This window comes from Balaenoptera ricei, chromosome 5, assembly GCF_028023285.1.
Source record: "Balaenoptera ricei isolate mBalRic1 chromosome 5, mBalRic1.hap2, whole genome shotgun sequence".
Taxonomy (NCBI): Eukaryota; Metazoa; Chordata; class Mammalia; order Artiodactyla; family Balaenopteridae; genus Balaenoptera; species Balaenoptera ricei.
In genome coordinates this window covers 99871796-99885813 of record NC_082643.1, presented here as the reverse complement: position 1 = coordinate 99885813, position 14018 = coordinate 99871796, and the positions used below count along the sequence as shown (strand labels likewise).

At 43.6% G+C, this 14018-nt stretch overlaps 1 protein-coding gene across 1 annotated transcript in view; it reads left to right on the top strand.

Annotated features, from left to right (window-relative positions):
- Window positions 1-2030: 2030 nt before the first annotated feature.
- The window catches only part of BST1 (bone marrow stromal cell antigen 1), a 33014-nt gene continuing 21026 nt past the window's right edge, over window positions 2031-14018 (top strand). The window contains 6 exon segments of the mRNA XM_059924172.1: window positions 2031-2300; window positions 3443-3569; window positions 4649-4784; window positions 8268-8350; window positions 11173-11249; window positions 11993-12085. Coding sequence (XP_059780155.1) covers window positions 2107-2300; window positions 3443-3569; window positions 4649-4784; window positions 8268-8350; window positions 11173-11249; window positions 11993-12085 — 710 coding nt within the window. The 5' untranslated portion in view covers window positions 2031-2106.

Below are 14018 nucleotides of genomic sequence, written 5' to 3'. Positions count from 1 at the left end.
ATTATGACTTGTGAATATTATTCATGGCTGAGCTTAGAGTATTATATGACTATATATATTTTTCTTATAAACTTGCTTAACTAGAGGTAGTAATCACCTCCCTCCCCCTCCCCCCCCAGCTTATTTGTTTGATTGGTATTCTACATACATTTATGATTATGGTTAAATTCTCTGCAAGACATATAAATCTCACAATGCATTCAAAAGCATCAGTCAATACTTCAGGTGGTGTGTGTGTGATTTCTTTCTCTCTGTCTCTCTCTCTCTCTTTTTTTTTTTTGTTTCTTGGAAGCATCCTTCCTAGAGCTGTCAGCACAATGAATGGAAATTACTTGCTCTCAAGTTCATCTCCGAAATTTCATACTCTTGAGATTTATCCTAAAAACTTCCAGAGAGAAGGTCCAATAAACAGGATTAGGAAAAGGGCTCTAGATTTTTCAATAGTAACATAGAAATCAGAGAACAGTGGAGCACTGCCTTCAAAATTGTGAGGGAAAATGATTTGCAACTTAAAATTCTCTCTAACCAAACTTTCAATCAAGCATGAGGGTAGAATAATGACATTTTACATTATTATGCAAAAGTCAAAAAATTTAGCCCCTATGGCATCTTCTCAAGGAGCTATTGGAAGGTGTGCTCTAGACATGGGATCTAGGAAACAGGGCATCAATCCAGGAGAGACAAGAACAGGCATCTTCCTGGGTCACTGCAAGACAACTACGCAGCAAGTTGAGAGTAGACTGGGACAGTAAACTGGACAAAAAAGGGTGTTTCCAAGAAACAAAAAGAAAAGAGAGAGAGAGAAAGAAATCACACACACCACCTGAAATATTGACTGATGCTTTTAAATGCATTGAAAGATTTACATGCCTTGTAGAGAATTTGACCATAATCATAAGTGTACATATAATATCACAAACAAACAAATAAGCCAGTGGTAGGGGATGGTGAGAGGGAGGCTAGTATTACCTCTAGGGTAAGCATGAAGTTCACAAGAAAGGAAACAGAATCATAGAATACTACAACTCAGCCATGAATAATATTCACAAGTCATAATAACGTAAATGCTGATTACTGAGTTAAAGCTTTTGATAAAAAGACTTGGACAATGAAGGGTGCAGAAGGATGCCTTCTGAGGATGTGTGGGGTTAAAGATAAAATTTCCTTTGACGTGGTGGGAAGTCAAAGAATACTATCCAAAATGGAAACATCAAGAAACAGCATACAGGCATATTATTTGGAAATGTGGAAGTAAATGCCAGGAAAACAAAAACAAAAAACCTGTTGAAATAATTTAAAATGCTTATTTCTGGAAAGTGGACTCGAGTTAGGGAGGGGCTGGACAGGACAATGAGAGTTTTGGTTATAAACTTTAAAAATAGAAAAGAGAGATTAAAATAAAATATTCCAGAACCCTCCACCCTACCTCCCACGGGCCTCCCACATTTATCACGTCTGCCAGGCACATAGCTATCACTACCGTAGAAATTGAGGACTTGACCCTCCAGTGAGTTCTGTTAATCTCAGATCTCTACACTGATTGTGTCTGGAATTTTGCATCTATCTGGAAGGGAGATTGTGACCTCCGACAACCTACTTAATTTCCCTGAATTCACTCACCTGTAAATGGGAGTGATAAACCTAGCTCGGAGGGATATTGTGAAAAGGCAATGAAAATTATGCTTGTAAAGTGGTTGGCACATAGTAACAGCTCAATACATATTAACTTTTGTGGTTATTATTTCCTGAAAACAAACACCGTCCACTCATCATTAGCCAGTGAGAAAGAGGGTGGGTGTCTGTTAAAGTTGTCATAGTTTGAAGCCAGAAAAATCTTCCTTCGGGGGACTGAACTCGCCTCACCCCTTCTCCAACCTCGCTTCTTCTTTGGGCCTCCCACCTCGTGGACTCCGGCCGTGATTAGCCGAGGGCAATAGTCCTGCCCCCGGTAATGTCCCAACTCAGTCCCGGAGCTGAAGCAGAAAGAGAGACAGGAAGTGAGCGCAGGTTCCGGTAGGGCGAGAATCTTGCCCAGCGGCAGCTCGGGGAGCCACCTCAGCGCGACGGGAGGAGGCGAGTCCGGGAGGCACCCCCAAAGTGCCTGCGATGGAAGCCCGGGGGTGCGCGCGGTCCCGGCGGCCGCTGCCGGCGCTGCTGCTGTTCGTGCTGCTGCCGCCGGCCGCGGGCGCTGCAGGCGCTGCGGACGCGCGCTGGAGCGGGCAGGGCACCATCCCGCACCTGCAAAGCATCTTCCTGGGCCGCTGCGCGGAGTACATTGCGGTGCTGAGCCCCGAGCTGCGGTGAGCGCGGCGGCTGGAGAGGGAGCCCGAGAGGGAGAGGAACGGAGGGGGAGAGGAAAGGGAGGGGGAGGGGAAGAGGGAAGGAGGATGGGGAATCTACTGGGGAGGGTGCACTGGGTGGGATCTGGAGGTGAAGGGTGTGTGTGTGTGTGCGTGTGTGTGTGTAAAAATGCAGCAGGTGTTGCGGGGGGAGTGGATGAGGATTAGGTAGCGGTGAGTTTGGACGACAGCCAGCGTAAGGTTAACCAGAACCCATCAGACCCAGGAATATGGTCTCCAGCTGCAATTCCCCAGGTACTTTGGGAATTCAAATTTCCAGCTGCAATTCCCCAGGTACTTTGGGAATTCATATTTCAGGTCTTCTAATTTAGAGGACTTTTAAAGTTTGAGTCTCTCTTGCCAGCACTGTGCTTCTTACTAATTTTTGTTCCTTCCTTGGACACATTTTTTCTGTTTTCATAAAGTCCCTCTCTTGTGCCAGTTGTTTTTATTGTGACAGATTTTAGGCCAATAAAAAAGAACGGAAAATAATACAGGGAACACCCATGTTACCACCCAGCATAAGAAATAAGTTACAAATGGGGTGGGAAATGGTTTTGGAAAGCTAGGTTGGACTTAAGGAGTTGCAGCAGACCCTGGAAGTCATACTTTCTGCCTTAGCAGGAGGTGGAACAGTCTTTTTCCACACTCTGTGCTCACTCCTGATTTTACAGGGTCTTGCATGTCCACTTGATCTCACCTGGCCCCCAACCCCAGGATGGACCTGTGTCTAAATGAAGGGGCACCTGAAGCTGGCAGCCCATGTGGTTTATTGGAATTGTCACCGTCTAGCTCTGTGCATTTTCTGCTGTCTCTGTGAGCCTGTTCTAAGTTCTAAGAAATGTGTGTTGCACCTCTGAAAGACACTTCCACTGTCAGATTTCTAAATCCATCACCAAAGTTATTTTTCTTCCTCTTCTGAATTGGGGTTAATGCAAGAGTTATGACAATTTCCTGTCTTTTTTGTATGCCCAGTTCTGAAGAGTTGATATTCGACAAAATCACTAGTAAAAAACTTGGAGAAACGGAAATATATCACACTGGAATGTGGTCTTTTTTTTTTTTCTTTTCTTTTTCTCTTTTAAACTTGTACTTTTCCGCAGGGACAAGAACTGCACAGCCATCTGGGAAGCCTTTAAACTGGTGCTGGATAAGGATCCCTGTTCCGTGCTTCCCTCAGATTACGACCTTTTTATTAACCTCTCCAGGCACTCCATTCCCAGAGACAAGGTAACTCTACCTTCGCCTCGGTAAAACGTTGCTCTGTCTCTATAGAGACAGACAGTGTCCAGGCCAAGCAACCAACTCACAATGTGAGCCAGGCTCTCTGGTGGGAAAGTGGCTCTGTCTTCAACGGTGCTCCTGGGTCTCCTGCCAGTCCTGGGCAGAAGGAACTTTCGTAAGTCAAGAAGTCAGTGCAGAAACCACAAGAACATCAGCGAGTCACCACACCTTTCCCACGGGGCCTCTGCACCTGGCCAGTTCTGAACAATCTCCATCCTAACTGGCTCCAAAGGCCTGAACCTTGAGTACTTCAGAAAACCCTCTATGTCAGTAGCCTCCCAGGAGACCAATACCTCCTCTTAACAGGTCTTAAGATTATATCCATTCAGGACCAGTTTCTTGAAGAAACTGGTTAACATATAATCATGTGGTTTACATGTCTGTATTCTGTCTGCACCCTAAGCACTAATACAGTGAAAGTAAATGAGAACATCTACGTAAATTGCTTGTTTAGAACAGTACCTTGAGTTATTATTATTATGTGAAAACATTGTAACTTCATAGTGGAAACTATAAAGTATAATATAAAGGTAATGCATTTTTGAGACACTTTACCCTTTAGGAATTCATTTTGTGATTGCATATCATCCTAACCACAGCTCTGGGAGAAGAGAAAGGGGTCATACTCCCCATTTTCCACATGTGGAAACTGAGGCACAGGGAGATTACATGCCTTGGTCAAGATCACACATTTAGTATATGACAGACCCAGAATTTGAACCCAGGTCCATTGATTTAAAAAAAAAAACTATCTATAACTACTAGAAAAAATATATATGTATGTATGTATTATATTTTTTCTCTGCTGGGAAAATATTTCATTAACATTTGCATGATACCCTTGGAATAAAGAAAAGAGCGCTGGTAGCACTCTCTGAATGGGTAACTAAAGACAAAGACAAAGAAGGTTCAGTTGTTGTGAGGCAAGTCCCAGGTGAATGAGAAATGGTTGGCCTGACTTGTCTTGATGATACTGTGCCTGAAGAAATCAGTTTTGATTTCATTTTGTGTTGGTTTTTCCTTAGTCCCTGTTCTGGGAAAACAACCACCTCCTTGTCACCAGCTATGCGGAGAACGGCCGCCGCTTTATGCCACTGTGCAATGTTCTGTATGGCATGGTTGGAGATTTCTTGAGCTGGTGTCGACAGAAAAATGCCTCTGGTAAGACTTCTGCACGAATCACAAGAAAAGTCAGGGTTCCTATTTACTATGCATTTGCCATTTGTGCTAAGTGCTTTCGTATGCATTTTTATCTCTTTGGATTCCGCCCCCCTCAAATCCTCTCAGGTAAAGTGGTCATAATAATAATTAAATAATAACAATGATAATAGAGAAAGAGAATCTATCTTTTGCTAGGTACTGTTCTAAGCACTTTATGGATGTTAACTCATTTAATCCCTGCAACAGCCCCATGGCATAGGTCCTATCCTGATTCCTATTTTGACAAACGAGGAAAGTGAGGCACAGCAAGATTGAGAAACTTGCTCAGGAGTGCACAGCGCGTAAACAGCAAAGTCAGACAGTCTGACTCCAGGGTCCTGCATGACTCTCACTATCCTCATTTTCCAGAGGGGAAAACTGAGGCTTTGGGAGGTTAAATGACTTGAAGAACTAGGGCCAGGATTCTCCCCTCTTCTCACTGATTCTGAAGCTGCTCCAGGCCACCAGCAGATATTTTGAGATTCAAATTATTGACTTAAAAGAAAAAAAGCACAACGTGAAAACTGAGAGTTAAGCTTTATTTAGGGCAAAATGAGGACTATAGCCCGGGAGACAACACTTCAGATAGCTCTGAGAACTGCTCCAGAGAGGTAGGGGGGAAGGTCACTGTTATGTATGATTTTAGTGAAGGGGGTGGGTGTGTGCGGTCAGGTACACATTTTGGCAGAGACCTGCTGCTAGTCAAAAGGAACAGATGTCACCATTAGTGATTTTAGTACTTTCCTAGATATGAGGAGATGCAAGACTTGGGCTCATAAAATCTTCTCCTGAAAATATCTTATCTATCTAAAGACCTGTTTTGCCAGTTCTTCCCAGAGCACAGAGTGCCTCATGCTTGATCTCCACCCTGAACTCCTTTCAGGGGGTGTTGAAGGTCAGCGGCTGCAGCGGCTCATGATTTGATCCTTGTAGAGGTAGATGGCAAGTGCCAATTTTGTAGTTGGCAAAATCACAGTGAAAGTTAAAGTCACAGGGGCTGGCCTGATGGTAAGGAAAACGCTCCTCATTCATCAGCTCCCACGCTAGGAGCTGGTGATACAGCGGTCTCTGCCCTCAGGAAACATGTAGCTTTGTGAGTCTGGAGAGGTGTGCTCTGAGGCGGGAACGACCCAGAGCTAGGGAGTAGCAGAGGGAGACACCGGCATAGACCAGAGCCTCGGGAAGCTTCCTGGCGGCTCTAGCTCTTGATGAGCCTGAAGGCTGAGCAGGACGAAGGCCAGCAAGGAAAGCGGGTGGGGGGAGGTGGTCCCTTCGTGAAGACTGGAGGTTCTTCCTCCCTGGGTATTGGAGTCACTTAGATCCCACATGCCGTGCGGCATGGCCAAAAAAAAAAAAAAAAGTTAACCTAAGCTCAGTTTTGTTTCTTGCTCCTCCATTCATTCATCCATCTATAAAGTGTGTAGAGTGCCTCCTCCGTGCCAGTCCTTGCTCTTCTAGGCAGCAAGAGAATAGACCAGGAAAATAATACCTCATCCTTACATTATAGGGGCAGGGGTGGAGATAAGACCATCAGCAGGCACGTAAAAACATATATATACAGTTCGCCATAAGATTATAAAGGTTACAGAGAAAAACAAAACAGGGAAAAGAGGGTAGGGAGTGCTGGCTGGTGAGGAGGGGAGAGGGAAGCATTGCAGTTTTACACAGGCCCAGGGAAGGCCTCACTGAGAAGCTGATGTTTGAGCAAAGACCTAAAGGACTTGAGGAAGAGCATTTCCTGACAGAGGGAACAGCACGTGCAAAGGCCTTGAGGTGGGAGTGTGTGTGGCATATTTAAGGAACAGAAAGGCAGGCAATAAGTGAAGAGGCAAGTAGTAGACTGTGAGGCTAGAGGAACGAAGGAGGGCCAGACAGCACAGGACATCTTGAGGATGCTGACTTTCACTCTGCGTGAGATGGGAAGCATGGCAGGGTGCAGATCAAATGGACATGGCCATTCTTCCAATGGACTGAGACCAGGAAGCCTCAGCTTGATGATCCTACAGAGAGTGAGGGAGAATGGAGGAGGGGTGAGATGGAAAGATCATGAAGGGAGGGAGACTGCAAATTAATATTTGGTCTTGGTCCCCCTGGTTCCTGGCACACAGCTCCTGAAACCCTTGGACTCTGAGGAGCGATGAGTGTCTTTTGTATGGTAATGGGATGACTGGTGGTTGGGAGCCCCTAGATAGCTTCAGATGCGGGCTGGTCACCAAAAAGACAGAGGCATCATTAGAGAGTTGGGACTTTCAGCCCCATCCTCTGTCCTCTGGGAAGGGGAGGGGGACTGGAGATTGAGTTATTCACCAATGATTTAATCAATCATGTCTACATAATGAAATCTCCATAAAAACCCCTCTCTGATGGGGTTTAGGGAGCCTCCAAGTTGGGGAGCACATCGAGATGCTGGTGCACCCAGAGGGAGCAAGGAAGCTCCATGTGTTTCCCTTCAAGAAGTTCACATTTTGCCCTGCTTGGTTCTCCCTGGAACGAATTGTCAATTAACACTTTCTCCTTTTCTTATAGAGTAAATGGGGAACAAATCCCATTATATATCTGCTGAATTTTTTTTTTTAAACTTTGGGTTTATTTATTTAATTAATTTATTTATTTATGGCTGTGTTGGGTCTTCGTTTCTGTGCGAGGGCTTTCTCTAGTTGTGGCAAGCGGGGGCCACTCTTCATCGCAGTGCGCGGGCCTCTCACTATCGCGGCCTCTCTTGTTGCGGAGCACAGGCTCCAGACGTGCAGGCTCAGTAATTGTGGCTCATGGGCCTAGTTGCTCCGCGGCATGTGGGATCTTCCCAGACCAGGGCTCGAACCCGTGTCCCCTGCATTGGCAGGCAGATTCTCAACCACTGCGCCACCAGGGAAGCCCTATCTGCTGAATTTTGTCCTTAAAATTTTTTAAAATGTAATACATTTTAACATTTTCTATATTTTAAATGTTATAAAATTTCTGTTTTCTGGTTAAGGACTGTTACTTTCTTGGTCTATTTTTCTTGTATTTACTTCTAAGACCTGGGTTAATTGGAGAAGGCATTTCTCCCAACAATGCAAAAAAAAAAGTTATATATGTAATAAATATCAATTTTTTAATATATAATTTTTAATATGGATACAATGTATAATATAATATTATATATAATTTTTGGATATATATATATCACTTGCTAGCGCTCCAGTAGAGAATTCACCCAGCTGATTAGTTCTCCGCCTTCCTCACGTTTGTGCCGAGCACAGTGACAAATGTCTTTGTATCAGGGGTTGGGTGCTTCCTCACTAGGCTCCTTGTAGACTGGGTGGGCAGAACTATGAATGTTAAGCCCATACACATTATGTAGAATGAGGTTCAGTATATTTTGCGGAGCCAACGAATATTTTCAATTAATTCTTCCTTGATATAATCTTTGAAATAAAATGTGTTTGTCTGTTTTCCCTGTAGGACTCGACTACCAATCCTGCCCTACATCAGAAGATTGTGAAAACAATCCTGTGGATTCTTACTGGAAAAGTGCATCCATCCAGGTAATCCTGGGATGGCTGGCTGGGCGGCTGAACAGGTGTGGGATCTGTGAACAGGGGATGGGAGGGTTCAGAGGCTGGGCCATTGGGTCATTACTAAACTTCTCTGAGTCTCAGTTTCTACCTTTGCGACATTCTGATTCACGCTCTCTGTTCCATAAAGGGGTGAGGATTTAAGAAGCTAAAATGCTTAATGCAATGCCTGGTACAGAGAAAAATACTGAATGTTAGCTCCCGAAGAAGGTATTAAACAGTCATTATTACTCTGGGGTTGTGGTTGTTGTTAGTAGTTCAAATCAATGTGATTTTGATTGAGGTGTGAAGTGGGGTAACCCCTGCTTTATAGGAGAGCCTGGGACCCCTAAGATCTAGAAGTGGGCATCAGAGATGTGCACAAGGTTGATATTAACTGAAGAGGAGGCAATAGGAGACCAGGGATAAACTGGAGATGAAGAAATGGTCCCCTAAATGTGGGTCTGTTTCTCGGAGGATATTGTCACCAGAGTTGATGATAGCTATCGGTAGCTATAACATGCCAGTGACGACAGCTTACATTTTCTGTCACCAGCGTTAGACCAAAGATTCCAAATAAAGAAGGTGCAGTCCTTAGCTCAACTACTGAGCAAAGCAGTCAACTATGAACTGTTAGCTGTACTGACTAGGAGGCTGGTGGATGTCAGGTCCTTCTACCCACTGCCACCAAGCTCCTTTCAGGGCTATCTGTGTCTCTTCTGGTCCTACTTCCTGCTCTGGATCACCAGGTGTCCACTGGGTCCACTGTTAATCAGGGTGAGAGAGACTTTGGTCAAATCCTCCACCACAGCTGCAGTTTGGATCTGAGCAGAGGACCCGCTCCAGACAGAAGCATTCTTATTCCTGTGCTCTCCTGCCAGCTCCGGTCGGAGCGCTCCGTCCATGCCCACTCCCCACAGGTTCTGCTGGGGTGCAGGCTCCAGGCAGCTGGCAGTGAGCTGCCCGAGCCCCTCAGTGAGGAGTGGGAGGCGGTGGATGCATCATCACTTGAACATGGGATCATAACGACAACTTGGGGGTGATGTCAACATTATATGTTAAAAAAAAAAAACCCATATTCTCCCCAGCAGATCTGCCCAACTTCAAAGTGTGCTCCAAGCCACCATCTTATATTTCCTTCAACTCTAGAATGGGAATCTAATAATCTAATAACCATGCCCACATTTTATGAGCCCTTAGAATATGCTGGATAGTCTGAACATGAGAGATACTATAGTATAGTGATGAGGAGAGGGTCTGAACTATAGCAAAGAAGTATTCAATAAATGTTAAGCATTATTTTAAGTGATATGATGTTTACAATCCTATGGGGTAGGGACTCTTATTACCCTTGTTTTACAGATAGGAAAAATGAGGCAGAGAGAGGCCAAGAAACTTGATCAGACTTATTACCCAGCTACTAAGGGCAGCAGCCAGAAACCAAATTTTCGACCATGACTTCATAGAGCCTCACTGTATCTGCATGCATTTTTTTAATGAAAAAAATTTTTATCATCAATGTAATAACTGCTCAGGATAGAGAATGACAAATTATAGAAAGTATAAATAAGAAAACTAATCATCCATATTCATGCTACCTAAGGGCAAATAGTGGTCATCAGACCTTGACATTTGCAGATTTAACTGAGACTGTTAGCCTCCTTGGAAGCAATCTGAGACAGGAGTGGCATGGAGTACATTGTTGCTTTGTTGCGGCTGGCATTCGGCGTGGCTCTGCTGGGCACGTGTCACAGAGCTGCGTGATACCCCCTGCCGTCCTCCCAACCCGGCTTCACACTAGAATAAACGTTTTATCAGGGAAATTATATGCTCCAGTAGTGTTCTCAGCTGGAGATTTGGGAACTTCTCTGGACCTGTCTGTCCCTTGGGAATTTCAGGGGTTGACTAATAGTCCCAGACTTCTGCCTATTTATTTTTAACACAGTGGAGCACACGCTCTGTCCACCTAGTCTTGCTTTTTGCTTTGAATGTAAGCACTTTCTATGTTACTGCATATTTTTGTAGACTTTTATTAATGGCTGGGTAATATTTCAGACATGAAAGTGCCATAATTGACTTATCCTTCCCTGTTGTTGACTGTTTTAGACTGGTTACAAACCATGCTGCAGTATACATCTTTGCCCACATCTCTGTGCACCAGGTGATCCTTTGTGCTGTTTACCAAGTATTTCTGGCTCATCTTCTGAGCATGTGGTTTGCACTCATTCTGTCTCTTGAAGTTACTTATGTGTGACTTACACTGGCCAATAGGATGTGAGTAGGAATGACCGTGTGACATCTGGTTGGAAGCTTTTAAGAACTGGTCTGTGATTTGCCACTTTCTTCTCCCTTTCCTGATAACCAGTGACTCTGCAGTTGTGGAGACTTCATCAGCTTGGGTCCCAGAGCAAGGACATATGGAGCAAACCCCAAACCCCAAATCCAAACACTTGTGATAAACATGTAGTGTGTGCATGAAATAAATCTTTCTTGTTTAAAGCCACTGTGATTTTGAGGTTGTTTGTAATGGCAGCATAAGTTAGTGTACACCAGCTGATACAATGCTGGAATCTGATACTAGTTTGCATTATTTTATAATGGTAGATTCCCAGGCATGGAATTACTGTGTTTTTGACATTTCAAAGCAATTTGCTTTCCAAGATAAGCCAGTTTGCATCCCTCTGGCTCTATGAAATACCAAATTTATCACATTCTTGCCAGTATTGAAAATTGTCAATATAAAAGACAATTGACCATTTCCTAGCTTAAAAATGACATCTTAGCTTACTCAAAATGCTTGCTTCTTTTCGCAGTATGCAAAGGATAGTTCTGGGGTGATCTATGTCATGCTGAATGGTTCAGAGCCAACAGGAGCCTATCCTGTAAAAGGGTAAGAATGCAGCACCAACATGTAAGACAAAGATGCCAAAATGTGTTTTCAGTTGTTTTTTTGTTTTTAATTTTTTTTTTAATTTTTAAAAAAAAATTTTTTTAATGATATTCTTGTCTGCTTACATTCTTTTTATGTATGTATGTATGTATGTATGGCTGTGTTGGGTCTTTGTTTCTGTGCAAGGGCTTTCTCTAGTTGTGGCAAGCGGGGGCCACTCTTCATGGCGGCGCGCGGGCCTCTCACTATCGCGGCCTCTCGTTGCCGAGCACAGGCTCCAGACGCACAGGCTCCAGACGCACAGGCTCCAGACGCGCAGGCTCAGTAGTTGTGGCTCACGGGCCGAGTTGCTCCGCGGCATGTGGGATCTTCCCAGACCAGGGCTCGAACCCGCGTCCCCTGCATTGGCAGGCAGATTCTCAACCACTGCGCCACCAGGGAAGCCCTTTTTGGTTGTTTTTAATGGAGGCTTAAGAGAATCATCCACATCCCCAGTCTAATGCTTGCTTCTATAAGATCAGGTAGAGAAAAACAATTGAATGACCTGGAGATCAGAACCATGTCCATACATTTATACCACTAACAGCTGATGAATGCCTGAATGAAATAAGTAACCTAAAAATTAAAGCTAAAAAGTACCACCCCCCAAAGCTTTAAAACAAATGTGTAAGTCTACTAACATTGATATGGGAACAGTATCATATTGCTTTAGGACTTTAAGAAATGTCTTTCCTGTTTCTCAGGTTTTTTGCAGATTTTGAAATTCCTCACTTACAGAAGGATAAAATCACACGCATTGAGATCTGGGTTATGCATGAAATCGGCTGATCCAATGTGTAAGTTATGGTGCTGCTGGTAACGATCTTTGTGCAAACATGCTTTTCTTGGATGTGATATGATCCAGTCTGATTTACATTTACATTTCTGGGGAATCAACAGTCTTCTTTGTTTCTAATGTGGTGGACAGAGAAAGGCAAAGGCTTGACTTTCTGGAAATGCCATGAGTCAGTCCTGAGCCCAGAGGGAAAATCTCCTTTATCCAGATATTCCTCTCAGCCTTTCTGAGTAGGTCATTTGTGTAGGTCAAAGCCAGTTTTTCTCCCTGGTCATTTAAAGCTCAAAAGCTTCACTGGGAGTTCACAGAATGGACTCATGGACCATGTAATGAAGACGTTCTTCTCAGAGAACAACCAGTTTCGCAGCTGGGTCTCAGATAACTGGCTAAGGAAACTTTTATGATCCGTATTTTTCTGGGAAGCCACTAACTCAAGTGGTTATATCAGCTCAGATATCAATGCAAACTTGAACTCATCCTTCTCATCAACAAAGGGCACTGCTGGCAAAACTAAAGATAAAAAACGTAAACCCAGTTGGCTCAGAGACAAGCCAATAAGGCCAAGCCTGGTAAAAGCTGTGCAGCCGTGATGGTCCTTCAGAAGCAGCTGGGGCCCTGTCCTTCAGAGCATTGAAGCTACATTGGGGAAAGCATTGAAGGGACGTGTTACTGAAAGAATGTTCTGGAAGAATCTTAGCAAATTCCCCATTTCAGGCCGCCAGGACCCCCTAAGACTCACCATATAATGAGTGATATTTTTTTTCTGTCTCTTGGGCAGTAGATTAAATTTGCAAATGACTTATTACATAGTCATACCAGAATCTGCTTTTCTCTTCCCAGAAGACAAATTATACTTATTGTTGCATGAAAAACAATGTGTATTGTTTTTCTTGTTTCTGTGAGAAGTTGCTTTTTGTCTAGATATTATGCTTGCTTGTTGTTTTAATGTATCTATCAGAGAAAGATCGTCCTTTGAATCTTTTTTTTTTAAACATCTTTATTGGAGTATAATTGCTTTACATTGTTGTGTTAGTTTCTGCTGTATAACAAAGTGAATCAGCTATATGTATACATATATCCCCATATCCCCTCCCTCTTGCGTCTCCCTCCCACCCTCCCTATTCCACCCCCTTAGGTGGTCACAAAGCACCGAGCTGATCTCCCTGTGCTATGCGGCTGCTTCCCACTAGCTATCTATTTTACATTTGGTAGTGTATATATGTCCATGACACTCTCTCACTTCTTCCCAGCTTATCCTTCCCCCTCTCTGTGTCCTCAAGGCCATTCTCTATGTCTGCGTCTTTATTCCTGTGCTGCCCCTAGGTTCTTCAGAACCATTTTTTTTAGATTCCATATATACGTGTTTGCATACGGTACTTGTTTTTCTCTTTCTGACTTACTTCACTCTGTATGACAGACTCTAGGTCCATCCACCTCACTACAAATAACTCAGTTTCGTTTCTCTTTATGGCTGAGTAATATTCCATTGTATATACGTGCCACATCTTCTTTATCCATTCATCTGTCAATGGACACTTAGGTTACTTCCATGTCCTGGCTATTATAAATAGTGCTGCAACGAACATTGTGGTACATGACTCTTTTTTGAATTATGGTTTTCTCAGGGTATATGCCCAGTAGTGGGATTGCTGGGTCATGTGGTAGTTCTTTTTTTAGCTTTTTAAGGAACCTCCATACTGTTCTCCATAGTGGCTGTATCAATTTACATTCCCACCAACAGTGCAAGAGGGTTCCCTTTTCTCCACACCCACTTCAGCATTTATTGTTTGTAGATTTTTTGATGACGGCCATTCTGACCTCGTTGTAGTTTTGATTTGCATTTCTCTGTTGATTAGTGATGTTGAACATCCTTTCATGTGTTTGTTGGCAATCTGTATATCTTCTTTGGAGAAATGTCTATTTAGGTCTTCTGC